General features: G+C 37.1%; 2 protein-coding genes across 2 annotated transcripts; both read left to right on the top strand.

Annotated features, from left to right (window-relative positions):
- The first annotated feature begins 6362 nt into the window (after positions 1-6362).
- LOC121990465 lies at positions 6363-7085 on the top strand. The gene is made up of 2 exons (XM_042544593.1): positions 6363-6663; positions 6738-7085. Exons 1-2 carry the CDS (start codon positions 6404-6406, stop codon positions 7009-7011), a joined length of 534 nt encoding a protein of 177 aa, XP_042400527.1. The 5' UTR covers positions 6363-6403; the 3' UTR covers positions 7012-7085.
- Positions 7086-11585: 4500 nt separating this feature from the next.
- On the top strand, positions 11586-19612 carry LOC121988386 (exocyst complex component EXO84A-like). Its single transcript, XM_042541772.1, has 7 exons — positions 11586-11844; positions 12314-12411; positions 13532-14576; positions 15660-16133; positions 17502-17687; positions 17943-18076; positions 18768-19612. The coding sequence occupies exons 1-7, from the start codon at positions 11740-11742 to the stop codon at positions 19408-19410; spliced, it is 2685 nt and encodes an 894-aa protein (XP_042397706.1). The 5' UTR covers positions 11586-11739; the 3' UTR covers positions 19411-19612.
- The last annotated feature ends 1514 nt before the right edge of the window (positions 19613-21126 follow it).

The raw sequence follows: 21126 nt of genomic DNA, 5'->3' as shown, positions 1-21126 counted from the left end.
GAATTTGAATTACATGTGTTAATATTTAAATTATGCACTCTATTTTTTAAATTATGAAATCATTTATTAATTTACCAAAAATACTATTCATCCTTTCGCTATTTGTTTGGCCATTGGCTGTTGTAACAGGCGGATAAAGAAAAAGAAAAAAAAAGACATAATCAAGGTTAAAAGTAGGGATGCTAATTTTTAAATATAGGCCTTAGATGCAACATTTGAAAGGAGGATGAAAAATTGTAATTTAAGAGTAATTCACAAAAAAAAAAAAAGATTATTTGATGAAGAGATTGATGATTTGTGAGAGATAATTAGGAAGATTAAAATAGTAAAGGGTGAGATAAATAGATTGTGGGTTATATAGGAGTTGAAAGTTATTAAATTTTAATGCTTCAATTTGAAAAATATTCAATCATCTCTGATCTTAATCTCATGATCAAGTAGACAATTAACTAGAAAAATTTTCATATCTTAAATAATATCGTTTCCTTCACGTCCATGAATATGTGTTTCTCAACTCGCGGATCAATCCAAGCCCGTCGTAGGTTGACCTGGGTTGACCCGCGCAGGTCGCGGGCCTAGGTAGGTGGTCTGCAATGGACTTGGATTGATAAAATTTTAACTCAACCTACTTAATTAATTTAACGGAGTAGGCTAAGTTAACAACCCCAATCCAAATTAATAACTCTAGGGCCTATGATGAAAATCCAAAACGGAGCAGGATTGAGGAACTCTAGGTGCATTTTTGAACATTCGGAAACTTTAGCTGCGACCTTCAAGAATTTGCCGAACTAGAAAAGAGATAGGTGGAGAAAAGGGTGGAGAGAAGAAAAGGAAATACTAATGGTTGTCAACATCAGATTTTTCCTTTTTGGAATTAAAAAACTAGGCGTATGAAACTTTTTTCTTCTTCTTATCTTTTGGTTCGGGCATTAAAAAAAACGACGATAAAGGTTTTTGGGTGTTTTTTCTCCTTTCTATTTTGTCGCTTCTGAACCTTCACTCAAAGGGACGGGGACCAGCTTATTCATGTAATAAATTCCGAACGCTTTACAGAGAATCCGAACACTAAATTCCTGACACACTTCAGCTGTTGTGTTAGGTTGATACCCGTCCTGAACTATCCTTTCCTGTAGTTGATTGTCCCAGTAGAGCCATCTTCTTAATTTAAGACTCCCGAGATACGAGAAATGAGAGATCACGCTAACAAAAGAAGCTAGACCTTAACCTAACGTTTTGAAATTTATTTGATCGGGTCATGCAAATTAACTAATTAGGCTAAGTGGGTTGGCAAGTTGGTTGATCAGGAACCAATCGGTGTGATCAGGCTGGCTGATCTGATCAATCTACGCAATCTGAGGCAGGCTCAACTGATCTTACTCAGTGTATGCGACTATATCACTCAAATTGATTTTAAAAAAGACATATTTTCTATTCATGAAAATATTTTTTACAAAATAACGTAAGAAAACAGCATAAAATATTTATTTGGTAAAAAAACATTTTTTATTAGTATCATTAAAGAAGTATCCTTTTTTATTTGTTATCAAAAAAATATCACATCCCATCTTTGAGCATTTTATTTTTTAAAGATTATTCTTATTTTTGAGGTTTTTACTATGTAATTATAGCAGTTATAAATAGGGGTGTCAATTCGGGTGGGTCGGGTCGGGTTGGGTCGGGTTGGATTTTTTTTTATTTTTTTTAACCCAACCCGAACCCGACCCGAACCCGACTTCAACCCAAAACACCTAAACCCGAACCCGAACCCGACCAACCCGATCAACCCGAACCCGACCCATATAACCCGAAAATCCGATTCAAAACGACTTTTTTGGGATATTTTCCCTATAATTCTTCACTTTTATCTCAATACTCCATCATTATCATACAAACATGATATTAATATACATAAAAACATCTAAATTTTTAAAATAAAATTTGATTTAACCCCAAAAAACCCCACAAAACCCTATATTTAAGTCAACCCGGGTCAACCCGAACCCGACCCGACCCAACCCGAAAATATTTAACCCTCCAACCCTCCAACCCGAACCCGACCCGAACCCGAAAATGCCCAACCCGAACCTGATTTTTTTCGGGTCGACTCGGGTTGGGTCGTCGGGTCGGGTTCATTTTTGACACCCCTAGTTATAAATTCATATTTACTATAATTATATAATGATAATAATTATAATCTCGTAATTATTATGAAATAATGTTGATTAATATTGATCAGAAATAAATTATCTATATTATACTAACTATGATTCATAACTGCTAATATGATATTAATGTGTTAACCAATATTGATTGATCTTGTTCAAAAACAGAGATGATGGTGAACTGAGAATGTGACTTCAAAGTTGACATGGTGAAGACTCCACGTGACCCCACAAGATAAAAGCGTTAGTGTCGGACCGGGAGGAGTTCCTAGCGTTGGCCCTCTCGACGCTAAGTCAATCTCTGACAAGCAAAAAAGATGAATTGTAGCAGGAGTGTGTAGAAAATGAAGTTGCACATACTCCACCGGTAGATGGGAACCTCCTTTTATAGTGTCATTGTAGAGTCCGTGCATGCATCTCAAAGCATAGACACATTTTCCTAGGTGTCATACGAAACGACAAGTCGAAAAAGTATCCCTGATATCATTCCTTAAGCAGCCATGCAATCCTATGATGTGAGTCCGGAAGCTTCTAAAGTACTACAATTTGCCTGCTCGACATGCCTTGTTGTCAGCGGCACAAAATCCAAAAAGATATGATGAGATATTTGGTGGGACTATGCGCGGTCGACCAGAGTTTGCTCGACCGGGCTACCCCCGCTCGATAGTGTCCTTCAGGCTTGTCAGCTCGTCCCTTTCCTTGCTTCCTGACCATCATCGATTATCCCCGTCTGATTGAAAATAGAGCCCGGTCGGTGAAATAGACTGATGTTTAGCTTTCTGTGGTCGGATGGTCATTTTACTCGGGTAGAGGATACTTGGCTTACATGTCTCATAAACTTGTGGTATTGGCTCGGCCTTACTCGATTTACTCAGCTATGCCCGGTCCGCTCGACCGCCTTGGATACCTCACTCATCTTTGTCTTCCACACCAGCCGATCTTCCATACTTTGACCCCTCTTTAACAGGATTCCTTGTCTCTTATCATGATTATTACTCGTAAGTCTTTGGAAAAAACAAACATGTCAAGAGGATGATCTTCTTGGACATGTGTTTGAGTAATTTGAATCAACAGGATAAGGAACTATTACTTGGACTAGGTGTGACGTAGTTAGTTTAGTGGAGACTGACACATAGACCATGTCTTGAACCAAGTGATATAAGATGATTAAAAGGAATTGATACACAAATGACTGTAGCTGCTGAAGGGTTCAAAATTTATTTTGGGATCAACTATGATTTTTTGATCAATTGAGGGTCATGGTGTACTATTAAGTGTCACTCATGATCTATTCATAATTAATAGTTAATTATGAATGATAAATGACCAACATAACCAAGAACTTATTGAGTCACACGTACTACGAGTATATCTGAAAGATGTAAAATAAGTTTGAGAATAAAATTCTCAGATTAAAAGAGATTAATTGGTAGGACCAAACAAAGGACAAATATGAAAAATATTTATCGGGCTGGAAACATTAGTGGGCTATGCCTCTTGTTGGCGAGTAGAGCCGTCAGACAGGCCAACGCGTGGCAGGGCGGGTCCACCCGTGGCGGGCCAGCCATTTGGTGAGGCAGGGCAAGGTGGGGCGACCCGTCATCTTGGTGGATTGGGAAATCTCCAACCCAATCCAATCCAAGACGGGTTGTGCATTAGGCGGGTCAACCCGCGGGCCCATCAAATTTAAAAATATATATATAAAAAAGTTTTATATCTTCAATATTTTACTTTGGAAAGATTTTATCAATCAAATATATCTCGAAATAGATATTTTAAATGTAAATAGACACAAATAAGTACACATATTTGATGAAAAATACTATTTTTATTTTAAAATTATAACAAAGAAAATATAATAAATTGACATAAAACTTAGCTTACATCTACTTCTCAACTGTGGGTTGACCCGCGCGGGTCATGGGACCTAGGCGGGTCGGGCCATAGCGGGCTTAGGCTGATAAAATTTCAACTCAAACCGCTTAAATTATTTGGTAATATGGGCCAACCCGACGGGCCCAACCCAAATTGACAATTCTATTGGCGAGTTGGATCCATTTTAGTTTAGTTATGAATCAAAATTGGTTTGGTTTAGTAATGAATCAAAATTAGTTTAATTTTAAACCAAATAGGTTTGATTTTTTGAATCAAGCCTATTGCTAATGGATTAGGTTGACTTATTGGGTACGGATTTGATCTTACATATCAAACCTGAATGGAAGTGTATAAATACATCTTCATGGGAGAACGAGATAAAATTTAGTTTTAGATTTTTCTCCTCTCCCTCTCTTATCATCGTCGACCAACCAAAAAGGGGATGCACTTTTTGCGTTGTTGCCTAGTCATTGCCGGACCTGCTGCTATCGATCCTCCCAGCCGCTTGTCCACTGCCACCGGTCTCCTTGCCGCCGGACACCAACCAAGAAGGCAGTTGTGCCTTTGTTGTACCACCGGACAACAACCAAGAAGGTTGTTGTGCCCTTTTTTGCTATCAAACAACATCCAAGAAGGTTATTGTGCTTCCAATTTGTGTCGTTGGGTTGCAATAACCGCTTGGCACAAATTGAGTCATGGGGTTCTCTCGCAGATCGTGTCATCTCCTCCCTTTAGTTAGTACCGAAGCAAAGATACAACTTATTACTTTGCGAATAGAAGTAGAGACACGACTTGAAGGTATCTCGGCGTGAATACAAATAGAAGTAATCCTTGTGAGGGTTGCTAGTTGATGTTATTCCCGTTAAACATCATCTAATAAGTATAACTTCTAAACAAAGCTTTTATTCTATGATTATGGCTACACGTTTATATATATTTTTTGAATGTGTGTGATGTATGCTATAATAATTTTCTAAATTATTATACTTCCGTCACATTTTTTTCGAAAACAAAATTTTGAACGTGAATAGAGACACTAACATAGGGGTCAAGAGGATCGGGTTAAAAGATATTAATGTCACAATTTGATAAAAATACATTAAAGAGGATTATTTAGTTTCATTATATATGGAGCATAGTAAAACTATCAGTAAAAAGCATGAGTAAATTATTTGTTAAAATTTAAAGCAAAACTCCTCTGTGTTTTAATTTTTGATTACTTTTTTTATCTGATTCTATATATTACATAATCACCTATATAATAATGGATGAATGTTAGTTGGGTGTATTTTAAGTTATTTCGTTAATATTGTTGATTTTATTGTCAATTTCATTTTTTTATTAAACATGAAGTTTTGTGGTTTAGTTTCAAGATATTTTTCTCCTATGCAAGCTTGAATTCCTTGTTGAATCATTCTATTTCTTCTAATAATTAATTTTTGAATGTCAAGGAATTATTCTACCAGTTGAGTAAATTAGAGAATATTTCAAGATTCATCTTTGAAGTCAAGCATCACATAGTTGGATTGTTGATAAAGTTAATGGAAGCATTGCCTATTTGTCTTTCAAATAACCAAAGCTTATGGAAAATCGCATAAGATTTCTCAATAATTGTAATATATGATTTCCTTGAGCATGTTTTGACCTCTAATTTAACTTCTTTTAGTGTCTGTCATGTGTTATTACCTACAGACTGGGGACTAAAATTTCATGGAATCTCTATCCTTTATCCACCTTTTTTTTCATTCACTTTCCAACGAGTTGGAACAACAATCTCTCAAATATCAAAACAATAAATAATGAGGAATAGATAAGAAAGAGGATGATTTATCCACTCATGATACTTTTTTTTTTTGTTAGGAATAATAACGGTGATCGTTACTTTATATGTTGTTTGATATTGGAAATCATATTTTTGAAGTTCACAATGATAATTCCTTTATGTTGACAATGATAGTTTCTTCATGACTGAACTAGAAATTATTATTTTTAATTATTTAAATAGAGAATCCAAGTCTAACAAAAAGAATCATACGATAGTGAATCCAATTGGAAAAAGAATACTCAGTCTAATTAATCATTCTTTTTTTTCCAATTTGCTACGACAATTTGTGTCCATAAGTTTTAAACGAATCGCAATCCTCCGTCTCACACCGCTTACGTCAACCTGTCTTTGTCCCGGCACCAACACTCCCACACTGCCACACCTTTCCTCAGCACCCTCTAGTCAATTCCCACACATCCGACCTAGCCCCCGAGGCGCAACCCCCCCTCCCTATAAAAGCCCGCGAGGATCCGGGCTGAAACCCCCCCCCACCCCCAAACACAAAGCCGTTGCTCGCCAAATTCCCTCGGAGCTGCTAATCATGCCGGCGAACGACGGCGAGGCGACCCCCACTGTACCGGAGTGGGTGGCCGCCTTGGCGAGGCGCCAGTTCACCGGCAACGACGACGAAGCCATTGGCGTGCGGTTCATAGGCTCTAAGAGGGTGGAGAGCTCTGACCTCGTGGTGCAGCAGAACCGCCTCTACCTTCCCACCGACTCCGTCAGGGCCAATCTCGTCGGGTTCCTCTCCCTGGAAGAGCGCGCCATGGCCAACCTCGTTGGCAACATCGTCCACCTTAGGTAATGAAGTCATGTTTGAATTGCAATCTATTCTTTCTTTCTATTCTTCTCATGTCTCTATGTTTCAACACTAGGAAGCGGAGCCGCACGGAGGCAGAGGAAGAGAGGAAGAAGCCGAAGAAGGCTGCGGGGCGGGAGCACGGAGGGCTGCCAGTGCGAGTGTACGCACGGTGCGGATTCGTGTTCTACCTGTTGCTGACTCGATGGGACGGAAGCGGTGGCACCGTGATCAAGGGCGACGAGCTCAAGTTATTCCGCTCATGGAGTGCGCCGAAGAAGGGTGACAAGATTGACTTTTGGGCCTTCCGCCGCAGCGGCGAACTTTGCTTCGCCATCGGGAGGCCGTGAACTGCATGCTGGGCCACCTCCGCTGCAACAATACTATACTATTCTGTTATGTTCTGTTCAGTATTACTAGCGTTTCTAATAAAATCTCCATGCCCGTGTACCAGATAAATATCGAATTATTCGTTTTGAAGTAGAAAATAAAAGCAATCGAAAAAAAAGAAGAAGAAAAGGTAACTCTCATAGTAATAACGAGAAAAAAACAGTTACTGATTGGTTGTTGTTATTTTGCCATGGTAACGAACACCCCTCTTGCCTCTTGGGCTGGCGACCGTGGGAAAGAGTAGGCAGGAGGGAGCCCTTATTCCGTTGAAGTCGCTATGGACGCTCCCGACACCGAACAAAGGAGTAGTGACGACGCCGCAACTCAGGGAAGTAGATCTCGAGGGAACGGAAGAAAGGGAGGCGGAAGCCCTCGGCGATGTCCTGCCGCTGCTCCACGACGACGATCTGGGAGAAACGGACACAACGCGACTGACATCGGCAGGGATTGAGCGCAGCGAGGAGAAGGCAACCTCCAAGGCGTATCACCTTCCCTTCTCTCTCCGGCGAAAGATGGATCGGCGCCGGATCGAAGTGAAGACGGCGAATCGAGATTGGAAGGAACGGCAGCAACAGCAAAAGGAGGAGACGGCGCCAGCGTGGCTGGTTTTATCACGCACGGCGCACGCGCGAAGCGACTGGTATTAATAGTCTCTGGGAGAAGATTTATTTGATAATTATTTGATAATTTTTTGGATGGCTGTAAACTATTTTTTAAAACAAATACACCACTAATTTCCCACTAACAATTATCCATTCTAACACTCTAAACTTACATTCACTAAGTTGTTAGTTGATATACAAGTTTTAGAAGTTTACATAAGCGAATTTAGATTAATGGTTAAGCTCCATAAGTCACTCTGAATTGGTAGTTAGAGGCTTAATCAATTGTTGCTTGTGGAGCTTGTTGAGCTCATTGCCTTAAAGTTGGATTGGATTAAGTTAGTGCACTAGAGTTTGATGAGGAGTTTGACGGACTCAAGAGTTGAGCCTCGAATTGATCAAGACATTGCTTTAGACTAGGTTGTTGCATTATACTTGACAAGGAGATCGACAAACTTGACAGTTCAAGAACCCTTGAGTGAAGAACTATGTAGTGTTTTATCAACCAACTTGAGTTCTAGAACTTTGCGTAGACTTATGAAGGTCGTAAACCAAGTGAAGGTGAGACCACCTTGTGATTGATTAGTTCACGACTGGATGTAGATTTTAAGTGAATAAAATATTTTTATTCGAGTAACAACTGACATGAATTTTTAGTCGATTGGATGGGAGGCTTATTTAGTTGACTGGTCAATCAATTGATGATATAACTATTGCCATCAAAATAGCCACATTTGGGTTTTTGGTCAATAAGAGGCAATGAAAATGTATCTATTTGAGAGCTTGTTTTGCGCTTAAGGTGCCTAAGTGCTCGAAAGATTCCAAGAGTTTAAACAAGGATAGGAGGGCTTCAATTATCAAGCTCTTGGTCATTTACCTCTTCCTAGTATCACTTTTATCTTTAGGGAGAGACAATGATTTGTCGAGTAAAATCCTTGTTGAAGGTCAAACTTGTGATAGCCTATGAAATCCTATTGGCTAAGGAGTATTCTTAGGGCATCTTAATAGTAGGAGTTCCCATAGGGGGGTTTTCCCTACAAAATCACGTCAATGTCCACATAAAAAATCTCATTCATTTCTTCAATATAAAAAAACGTTTTAATGGATCCCACTTATTTTTTTTTTAAAAAAAATAACATTATCAAACTATAAACCCCATTTTAATTTTTGTATAAATTAAAAAAAATAAAAAAGGAGCGCTATTCCACTGTGAAAGTGAGCATGTTGGATTTGACATGTCATCCAAATGGGAGCACAAGGTGCTCACGAGTACGGATCCCTTGATTCGTAAAATACGGATCAAAAGATAAACAACTTTTTATCATTGGTGGAGAGTAATGATTCTTATTTATTTTACACGTGAGATTATCATTCTCCACCAATAATTAAGAATGATCCATCCTTTGATCTACGTTTTACGGACAAGGTGCTCACGAGCACGGATCCTCTGATTACCAAACGTGGATCAGAGGATGGATCACTCTCCATCATTAGTGGAGAGTGATGACCCTCATTTATTTTACACGTGGAATCATTATTCTTCACTAATAATTAAGAATGACTCATTCTCTTATCCATATTTTATGGATCAGAGAATCTAAACTGAGATGCTCTCATTATACATGCTAAGAGCTCTTAGCATTTTCAACTATGGATATGATAAAGATACCTTCAATGATGGAAATTCTTTTTAGAATTTCCATACTGCTATCAATGTCATGTCAACTCATCTCTTCGCTATAATTTTTTTTTTTAATAATCCTCTATGGATCTCAAATTTTCTTAAAAAATGACAATTTCACTGTAACTTCTTTACTTATTTTTACTTTTTCCAAACAATATATAATTAAAAACAATAGAGAGAATAAAGAGCAGTCTCTAAACAGGGAGCCACTCTTAAGCAAAAGTTACAAAAGATGAGACTGTCATGTTAGCGGTTCCTTGGATCCGACCTCAAAGATATTCAGAGGGAGTAAATCATGGTTAAGCTGACAGGAGAGGTGACTGGGGATCAGTGAAATTTAAAGCGCAGCAGACTAAGATTTTACGCTCGTGTGTAACTGGCGACCCTCGACCCCTGAACCTCCGTTGCAAGCGTCAGATACCCTTCCAGCTAATTCAGCCCGTGGGGGCACTCTCTAAGCAAAAGTTGCAAAGGTGGAACCGCCACCTTAGCAGCCCCCTAGGTCCGGCCTCACAGATATCCAGAGGGGATAATTCACGGTTAAGCTGGGCAGGAGGGGTGACTGGGGGTCGAGTGGAATTTAAAGCACAGCAGACTGAGGTTTTACGCCCGTGTGCAACTGGCGACCCTCGACCCCTGAACCTCCGTCACTCTCTAAGCAAAAGTGGCAAAAGGTGATATCGCTCGCCCCCAGCGCCCCCGCCGCACCACGCCCAAGGTCTTCACGAAGGAGGTAAATCACGATAGCTGGAGAAGTTAGTGCGTAGTGGGAAGCAAAAGTGGTAAAAAGGTGGAACCGCCACCCTAGTGGCCCCCTGGCCCCGGCCCCATAAGATTCCAGAGGGAGTAAATCACGGTTAATGCTGGGCAGGATAGGTGACTGGGGGTCGAAGGAATTTTTGGCGCAGCAGACCAGGATTTTATCTCCGAGTGCAACTGCCGACCTTCGACCCTACTACTTCAGTGGCAAGTTGCAGGCATCTAACCAGCTGATCCAGCCCGTGGAGGTATAGTGGAAAGCAAATGTGACAAAAGGTGGAACCGTCACCCTAGCGGCCCCCTGGCCCCGGCCCCACAAGATTCCAGAGGGAGTAAATCACGGTTAATGCTGGGCAGGATAGGTGATTGGGGGTCGAAAGAATTTTTGGCACAGCAGACCAGAGTTTTATTCCCGAGTGCAACTGACGACCTTCGACCCCATGACTTTAGTGGTAAGCTACATATACCTAATGAGCTGATCCAGCCCGTAGAGGCACAGTGGAAAGCAAAAGTGAATATATGGGAGGGGGTTTCCTTACCACTGTTCCACACCATTAAAATGTGGTATCATCACATTAGTGGCTTCTATATGACTGTCCCATACCATTGAGATCTAAATTGACAAATACACGAGCAAAATTCATAGAAATGATAAAATCCTTTGTCGAATTTTGAACCCCGCCACTACAATCAAACTAGCCCTGCGGCCACCACGATCACATCAAGAGCTCCCCATTACATATGCTCTAAGGGAGATTATTTGTGGCCCCCACAGGACACATCAATAATTTTATTTTTCATTTAAAGAAAATATGAAGGAGCGCTTTTAACTTTTATTTGTCATATCATCCACGAGGAGTTTCTTGGAAGCTGAAGGAGCTCCCATAGAATTAGACATATTAGAGTATTCATAGTTATGGAAGATTTTCGAAAACTTCTTCAATATCATATTAACGTTATGTTAAAAGTAAAAAATCTCTACATATTTCTTAACTGTAATTTTTTTTTAAAACTATTTTGTTTTATAGATTCCACATTTTTTTCATTATATTTCACGTTATGTATAATTAAAATTTAAATTCATAAATTAATAACATTAGTAATTAAAAAATAAATTACATTACCTCACCTAAATATTTTTTAAAATTTATTTTATTTTTTTTTAAAAAAAAAGGGAAGGAACAACTCTTCTAAACAGTGGAGCCATTTCCTGTCGAAAACAAGGGAGCATTTAAGCCGAATCCTATTACGGATGCTCTCACTTATTACTCGTGTGAAGGACACATTTTTATAATAATAATAATATCGTTATATGGACTTTAGCTTTTGCCTTTTAACAAACAAACAAAAAATCTCTAAATACATTATTATGTCAAATAATTATTAATTAACATAAGATTTTATTAATTTAAATAACATGACCCAATCAGTAATGATTTTTAGAAAACCCCCAAAATATAAGAAATAAGAAATTGATTTCTCCAGGACTCTGAAGAATAATCAAAAGGTCGTGCGCGAGGCGGGGTTAGCGATGCTTCACGACCGGCCATGGCGGAAAACGACATCCAGACGCTCCAAACCATACTCATCTCCTCTAATTGTCATCGCCACGTTCCTCTCCTTCCTCCTCCTGCGGTGTTCCCATGGCCGATGGTAATGCAGAGATTCTCACCGACGACTCGTTTGACTCTTCGAGCTCCGACGGTGATCGTGAGCACTGGTCGGAGGTCCAGCCGATGACCCAAAAGGTACCATCTTTCTAATTTTTCTTCTTCTCTTTGCTCTTCTCGTGGCACAGTTCTACCTTTCCACATTGAGTATAATTGCCATCGACAAAGACGAACAAGCAGGTAGGTGATAAGAAATTTCAACCTTAGCTATGCCGATTGTTCTTGAGATGTTATGTGCCTTTCCAATTTGCTCTAGTAAGGAATATTGGGGACTGAGTTGTCAGTATTCCATGGGTTAAGAGGATGACTCTTACTGAAGATGGAATTGAAGGAAATGTCTAAATGTGCTACACTTCTGCTTTGTGCCGATTATAATTCTACACATCCATCCTTTATTGAACAACAATATTTGATGTGAAAATTTTAAATTCACTGTTTAACATGATGACTGTGTTGTGATAGAACACTTATTCTGTTTTGAACTACCTAATAACTCTATTGTTAGGATTGTTCAACCATAGCTGTATTAAGCTATCATATTTTACAGGGAATTAGACGCTTGTGTTCAGAGCTCCTTGAAGTAAAGAAGGTCTCGGAGGAAGATTTTAGTCAAAATGCTTATTCATGTTATTCGGCATTTGTCAGGTAAATCTCCATGCTTAAATATTTACCTAAACTATCATTTTGTGAAGGCTTCATTTGTTATTAAGGTAAACTTTTCTGCTTGAATATTTCATCAACCATTCAGTTTATGAAGGTTTCTCTTACTGTTTAGTGTTTTTTTAAACAAATAGTTAATGACCAAGTGTCAATGCCGAAGGGAAGGAATAAATGGGATGGCTGTGTGCCCTTCCTGAATTGATCTAAATGTATGTTGACTTTTGCTGTTCTAAGTAGGTTTGCAAATTAATAGTGGTAATTAGATTATGTTATGAGTTTTCTTCAATTTGTGAATGATGATATTCATACTTCAAGATTAGTGGATTTTTCTTCTGATTATGGGTATTGCTAGGCTAGTTGGTTTAGCTGGTTCTAGTTTATTTATCTTGTCAAACTGTCCTATGTGGTGTTTGTTGTGGAAAATTCAAGCCATCCTTGAACCCAAGATGCTAATGATTAGGTGTGATTTTGGACTATCAACTATGAGTTGGACTTTGGGTCTTGGGATGTCGAGTTTCTATATGTAGTGTTAGTGTCCTACATGGGTACAAAGAGTATATGGTTAACAGGTTAATGATAGTTCTCACATAGGTGGGTTGTGACACTAACAATTATAGAGATGTGTTGATCACATAGTAGCAGAGAAGACACCAAATCAGGTATTCCACTCAACATTCTTGGTTTCTTGAAACAAACTTAGGGCTGGGGTAAACTTGAACGATACCAAACTGGTGGGGCTGAATCAAAGTGGAGGTCAGACATAGGACAAAAATTTTATATGAAGAGACTATATAAGAATACGAGGGTTCGGGGAGTTGACAATGAGAGTAACTACACAGGTGTGATATTAATTGTCCGCATAGTATCAACTAACTATACCAAATAAAGTTTTTCAGTCTTCATTCTTCCTATTGCTGGAGTGTTCATCCAACAATCATCCTAGAAATGACTTTATTTGAGAATCTGGCATGTTCCTTCAATTTATTCAAAACTTTACTATCAACATCAGTTCATAGTTATCAAATTATTATTGTCTTTCTGCATTTAATTACCAAATAAAATTAGACATGTTTTTGTGCTTAGTCAAGATTTTGTTTTCTTCCAGGATACTTGATGAAGTGCCACAAGTTAACTATGATCTCGAGGAGTTGAAAGAACATGTTTCAAACCAAAGGAATCTTGTTCAAAATTTGTTTAAATGTCTTTATTTGGATAAACTGTCAGACAACACAATAGAAACCAACAAGCAGGATGAAGATCTTGATCTATATTCCTCTACAAAATTTGACTTTCAAGTTTATGATACTTTGGACGCATTGGATATTTTTCTCTCTGAGCAAAAAGTGAATGATGCATTGATTCTTTTGGAAAAGACGACCAAGACCTTACACAATATGAAGATGGAAGAACATATCTTTCCCTCAATGACATCATACTTTAATGCAATATCAGATTGGAGGACTAGGTTAGCTAAACAATTTATTGCATTGGCTAAACACCCCAGGGTAACTCATACAGAGTTACAGAAGGCACTATCTGGTCTTTTAAGGCTTGGTGAAGGTTATCAGGCCAACATTTTACTGCTAAAGTTTTATCATTTGCGTCTTGAGCATCGTCTACAAGAATTATTTTCTCAAAAAGAATCTTTAGGTCACTTCTATCCCTATGAAGTTGCAAAAGCTGTGTTCTCAATTATTTTTCAAGCAGCAAAAAGTTCTATATTCTTGAATGGGGAAACATATCCTTGTTCCCTAGAGCTTTTGGATTGGGCTAGGACAGAACTTGAGGAATTTAGTCACATTGTTTATGCATATTTTATATCCAAATCAGAAATAATTGTCAAATTTCATCAGGCAGTTGAAGTTGTACATTATGCTATCTCACTTTGCTCTTTGTTGAGTTCTCAAAGACTATTCTTAGTGCATGATTTGATGAATTACTTGAGGCCTTGTATGGAGGACTTATTAGACAAACATTTGGATCATTATAGAGATGTTTCCAGAATATTGGTGGAAAATGAGACTTGGGTCCTCAAAAAGTTTCTTCTGTCAGAACTGATTGAGGAAACACCATCTACAGCAGAGAATGGTGCTGAAGAGGAGTATTGTTTACTAACTTGCAGTGGAAGAAAGTTTGTCCCATTAATACAGGTTTCATAAATGGATATACCTGATCTATTTGTACACAACTGCGCATCTTCTAGCATTAAATTTGCTTGTTCTTCTTTGTTCTCATTGGTTTCCTATTATTGTAGTTGTGTTGTTGTTTTTTTTTTTAAAATCTACTTTTCTGTCTCTCACTCTATTTCCCTTATCATATGCTTTGCTAAACTTTAGTAAAAGAGGGGCTACTTCATTAATCTTGAAGATAAACATACAATAGAATCCATTTTTGAAAGGGAGGTATCACTAGTGATTAATCATCCAATCTATTTATCTTGGACTTGGGTATTGGGTCCCCTCGGGGCGGTGCGATGGTTAAGGCATGGGGTGTTGCCACATGAGGTCTTGGGGTCGAAACTCGGCGTGACCGAGCATGACCTCCCCCATGTCTTGGCCATTTGCACTAATGGCTAGTAGCCATCCATGATTTACCTCCTCTGTGTTGGCCTAGGGACGGGTTGGCGGGGGTGCTGGGGGCGAGCGAATCGCCTTTTGCCACATTGGACTTGGGTATTGGACATGGGTGTGGAACCAAGTGTCTAGTATAGCTCTTTCTATTTTTTTTTTCACACATGACTAATAGAAATATCGACTGTCCACTCAATATGTCAATGTTGGAGTTTTGGTATTTGACATGAGTATTGAAGGGGTAGATGAAGATTTCAAGTACTAAAGCCCATAGTTTAATAGATTGGCACATTGCAAACTATGCATGAAATGACTACTTTCCATTATCCTACTTTTAAGCTGATTATGAGTTGTTCGTGGAGGATTCCACATTGGTTAGAATACCATCACAAGAAAATGTTGAGAGTAGATAATTAAAAAGGTATAAGTGAGGCCTCAATGCCCGAGTCTATTCTATATAATTTATCTAGATGAAGATTTAGAGTTACATCATAATACAGATGACATCGCTTAACAATCATTGCATATAGCAATCATGTCATTAATGATTTCAATATACAAAATTGCAAACTATTCAGAAGTAACTGCAAAATCTCTGTAATCTAGATAATATGAATTGCACTAAATAGTGATTGCTAATCAGTTCTAATTGTATTTAATCAGGACATTGTCAATGATTTCTCTTCAATGGTTACTTTTGAGATGGGATGTTCGATTGCTCAAGGACTTGCTGGCCTAATTAATGAGTATATTATTTCCCTAGAACAAGCTATTCAAAGTAAAGAAACTAGTCTAGGAATTTTTTATCAAGGAATTATGGAGACTTCAAAGCTAGAGCAGCAGTTATTGCTTCTGGTTAACACTGCAACCATTGTGAAACTTTTACCCATTATTACCTCTGGTATCTTTGGCATTACAAAGCCTCCACATTCTCATTCAGATCAGGTTAATAGATCATCACAGGAGCTTTACAATTTGGTGCTTTCTGTTGAAGAAGCTGCAGATCGGTTACAAAGTACTTTCTGCCACCAATTTGTTAATGCATCAGTGCCCATTTTGGAATCAAATGCTAAATATGCTTACCAGAGTACTGCTGGCTCAAAACAAGAAATTATGTTTCCATCTTTTATTTTTCAGGTTTGTTATTTTCAACTTTCAGTGAATCATTCCTATGCTTTGACTAACATCTTTGATGAAATTTTATGGTTCCATGAGATGCGTTAATAGTGTGATGTAATCGTGTTTTCTTAATTCACATTGCAAGTTCTTTCTTCCTGATTATCTTTATTAGGAAGTAGATATAGGAATTGCTATTTAATGCAAGTATATAATTCTAGTAAAACATCCAAAGAACTTTTATAAAAAATGCATCTTTGTGGGTCAGTGTTTATTTCTTGTTTAAGGTGTCTTTAAATATGTGATAGAAAATGCAACCATCCATGTGCTTTTTTTCTTAATGCCTTTCTAAATCCTCAAAACATACCGAAATTTGTATTAGCCAACCTGGAAGTTGCTTTTTTTTTCAAAAAAAAAAAACCCCCACGAAGTTGCTTTTTATGATTCTGAGAGTTGTATATTTTTTGACAAAACATTGTCAATTGACAGATACAAATTTAATTGACGGATCTCACTGCACACCCTAATTTGGGTCTACATGGAAAAATATGAGGTAATCAGGTGGTGATCAACTACTGTTTTGAACTTATTCATTTTGGATAAGTAGTTATGCTTAACAAAGAAAATGACCTGTTATCTCATCTAGAAGGGTTGTGACTCGTGCATCACAAAAGATTGGAAAGTTTCCTATATTAGTTTTTTTTTTTTAATTCCACGTCCAACTCATCTGCAAGAGCTTGTATATGGCTATCTAGCAGTTATTAAACTTGCAAAATGTGCCACAAGATGTATGACCAACTTCCCATGATATGAAGAAAACCAGTAAAAAATCGTACTGCAAGTTGAGTAAAGATTAGTTTGGCAGGAAGATTGTACAATCAGATGATGGCAAGAACCTCAAATGGAAGTTAGCCTTCTTCCTTCCAAAGATCAGTATGAGGCTATGAACATAAGGTTGATATCCTACTTATGGATGATGATGGGTCAAGAGGATGAGATTAAAGGATGTCATCACAATTTGATAAAAATACATTAGAGAGGATTATTTAGTTTCATCTATGAAGGTTTCTGACTTTTCTATCATTAATTAAGAATGAGTAAACTATGTGTTAAAATTTAGAGCAAAACTCCTTTGTGTTTTGATTATTTTTTTTAACTGATTCTATATTGCATAATCATCTATATAATAATGGATGAATGTTCTAGAGTTGTTGTATTTTAAGCTATTTCGTTAATATTATTGATTTACTGTAATGATTAAGTTTCAATTTCGTTTTTATTAAACATGAAGTTTTGTGGTTTAGTTCCAAGATATTTCTCTCCTATGCAAGTTTAAATTCCTTCTTGTATCATTCTCTTTCTTCTAATGGTTGTTTTTTGAATGTCAAGGAATTATTCTACTGGTTGAGGAAATTAGAGAATATTTCCAGATCCATCTTTGAAGGCAAGCATGGCATAGTGAAATTGTTGATAAAGTTAATGGAAGCATTGCCTACTTGTCTTTCCAGTAACCAAAGCTTATGGAAAATCACAGAAGATTCATCAAAAATTAGAATGTATAACTTCCTTGAGCAGGTATTACCGTATCTTTGCCCTCTAATTTAACATTTTTAGTGACTACCATGTGTTATTACTGTTGCAGCAAGACTTAAATTTGTTAAGTACTAATTTTACGTATTCATGCTTGTTATGAGACTGTTGTCGGTTGTTGCCAAATTTGAAGAATTTAGTGACATTGTTAGAGACGAACATTTCTTAAATGCAAATATTATGTAGAGTGTTGGTACTACTGTTTTTCGTGTACAAACTTTGATTGCTCAATTTCTACAGGTTCACATGGATATTTATTTTCTTCTTGAAATTGCAAAAAATGGAGGATATCTTTCAGACAATCTTTTAGCTACAACGATGAATACATTGAAAGAAATAGATGTGACATATACATCTTTTTGGGATCTGGATGGGTAAGAGCTGAGTTTTCCTCTTAGTTTGAAAATTTCTATATGATTTAGAATTTAGAAAAAAAAATATTATATTGCAATATTGCATGATTAGGCAGACGCAAGACTAAGGTATGCATTAGGCTAGGTTATATCTTACATTTTTATCTAGAAGTGTTCCTTATTCAGTTCAAAATCATGATGAACCGAAGTAAAGTTTTGATTTAGTTTGGCTTCTTATCTAAATCGGTTTGAGTTGACCAAAGCATAAAAAATTTAGTTGGATTTTGGTTTCATTTTTGTAAACAAAAATAAATAAAATGTCAAATTTATCTTTGGTTAAATAATGAAAATATGCATTTGCCATTTAGATTTATTATGAATTATAGATGACTGAATTTGTCATATTTATTAATTTTATAAAATAATATTGATTCATAAAATTAAAAAATTATAATGCATAAAGGCCAATTCGGTTAGACCTCTAAACCAAAGCAAACCAAACATATAATTTCTATTTTCTTTCAATTTTGTTTCTAAAAAAAATGGTCTCGGTTTGATTCAAAAAGGGTGTGTTTCGGTAATTCCCCCCAAAAATAAAACCAGCAAGCAGAGGGCGAGTTATTGACTTAACTGAGGATAAGAGGTTGAGTTATTTTTTGCTAAAGTGTCCATGCAGCATATTTGTTTAAATAAATTTTATCTTCATTTGCAGTGTTCTGCCAGATGATAGTTGGGTTCAAGAGATCGCCAGTCTTGCTATCGAAAAATTAAAAAAACTTGAGCCAGTAGAGTCACAACTAAAGGCAGAACCTCCAAGATCACAGAGGATGGAAGCACCTGTCCTAGTTGATGTTAGAAGAACCTCTGTGGATTCTGCATCATCTGTTCATATTGAACCTGAAAGCAAGAGTCATATCAGTGGCATGATTCGTTTTGTAAAAGTAATAGAAAGACAGAATGCAGTTGCTTCTTTCATTGAGGATGATAAAGTTTGCAAGAGCGAGGGAGAAACTGATATTCGAGGGCCTCAAGGCGGTTCAGATGAGGATGTTAGTTCAATAGATGTACTGGCACAGAAGCAACAAGATGCCACCAAGGAGAATTTTGCTGGCGATGCCAAGTTTCTTCAAGTTTCTACTCGAGAGGGAGAGGGAGAGGTCGAGGCTAAACTGGAGAAGAATCATTCTAGGCTTCCAACTGGCATCATCAGTAGCCCTATCGTTGAGGCTGATTATGTTTCTTGTTCTTCTTCAGAGGGCTTAAGTGATGCTGAGGAACCAATTGAGTACGAGAAAAATTCCAAGAAGGAAAAATCGACCGATGTGAAAGTTATAGATCGATACCGCCGAGTATAATGCAATCAATGCAACATTGAAATATTAGAGGTAAAAGTAAACAAGGCATGTTTATTCTAGTTCACATTTAGCCATGTGTGTGTGTATGAGAGAGTGATTTTTGATCAAAACATCAATATTAATGGATGATCAACAACTAATAATATGGTGTGTGTGTGTTGTTTGCTATCAACTATGCACCATGATGGATATGCAGGGGATTATTTGTGAGGTGTATGAGTTATATATATACTAATTTGTGGATACTCACTGTGGCAAGGTGAATACACTCCCTCCTAACATTTCCGTCAACCCATCTTAGGGTCAACACATAGGAGGTAAATTACGAACGACTACTAATCTTTGGAATAGCGACTAGCACATAAGAGAGGTATTACCTCGACTTTGTCGAGATTCGAACCCCAGATCTTATGGTAGTAATATTTCATGTGTTAATCACTAAATCATCCTGAGAGGACCAATTTGTGAATACTTAAGTAATTATATTGGGTGGATAGTAGTGTTACATCTTGAGGGGCATATATGAATTGTTGAACAAACAATTCACATGGTGTGATGTAGGTGCATGTGGATTAGATTTGTTTTCGCCTCTTGCATTTGTGGATAAACAAAGTTTTACTTTTATCTTTTACTGCTGATTTGAAGCAGCATTTAAGTTCCTTTAGAGGGTAAACAAGAGGCTTCTACATAACATAAGACCCCTCTATAGGTGAACTCATAGTGGTATCCTTGCATTGGAGGTGCCGTATAAGTGGTTAGGGCTCTAAACATAGTCAAAGGTAAGTTGAATGTATAATAAATTTAATCATTGAAACTATTATTAAATTTAGTTTGATTTCTTTTTAAAAAACTTAAACTTGATTTAAATTTAATTATTTAGATGTTAGTAAAATTTTCAACTAAGCTTGTTTAATTGTTTATATTTTTAATTTATTTAGATGTTATTAAAATTTTCAACTAAGCTTGTTTAATTGTTTATATTTTTTAGATTTTTAAATCTATTTAGTTGATTAATGAGTTCAATATTTAAAAAAAAATTATTTATTTTTAAATTTATAAGAATTTTGTTGATGAATATGACACATAAATTCTATTTTTATATTTTAGTAATTTAGATATTTATCTTTTCGAACAGACTAATTTTTGGAGATAGTGGTGTCAATTCGAGTAGGTTGGGTAAAATTTTTTTTATAAAAAATCCTAATCGAACTCGAATATAATCTGAAACTCCTAAACCCGAACCCGACCAACCTGATTAACTTGATTAATTCGATTAAAAATATTTTTTTACAATTTTTCCTATAATTATTTACTTTTATCTCAATACACTATCCTTATCATAAAAACACCTTAATTTTAAAAATAAAATTTGATTTAACACTCAAAAGTCCACTAAATCCTAAATTCGGGTTAACTTGAATCTGACATAAAAATCTCCAATCCGAATCCAAAAATTTACAACCCGAACTCGATATTTTTTGGACCGACTCGGGTCGAGTTTATCTTTGACACCCTTACCTACAGGGTGACAATTTCTAACCCAACACAAAAACACGACCTGAACTGAATGCGAAAAAAATCATGTTATTGTCAGGTTCGGGACGACCTGATTGACACGGTCCCGAACCCGATATTGGATTTGGGTTGGGTTCGGGACGACCTGATTGACACGATTAATAAACGGGTTGGGTTCGAGTCAACTTGAAATGACCTGAT

Source organism: Zingiber officinale, chromosome 6B (assembly GCF_018446385.1).
Source record: "Zingiber officinale cultivar Zhangliang chromosome 6B, Zo_v1.1, whole genome shotgun sequence".
Taxonomy (NCBI): domain Eukaryota; kingdom Viridiplantae; phylum Streptophyta; class Magnoliopsida; order Zingiberales; family Zingiberaceae; genus Zingiber; species Zingiber officinale.
The sequence above is the reverse complement of the archived record's forward strand: the minus strand, read 5'-3'. Positions and strand labels throughout refer to the sequence as shown.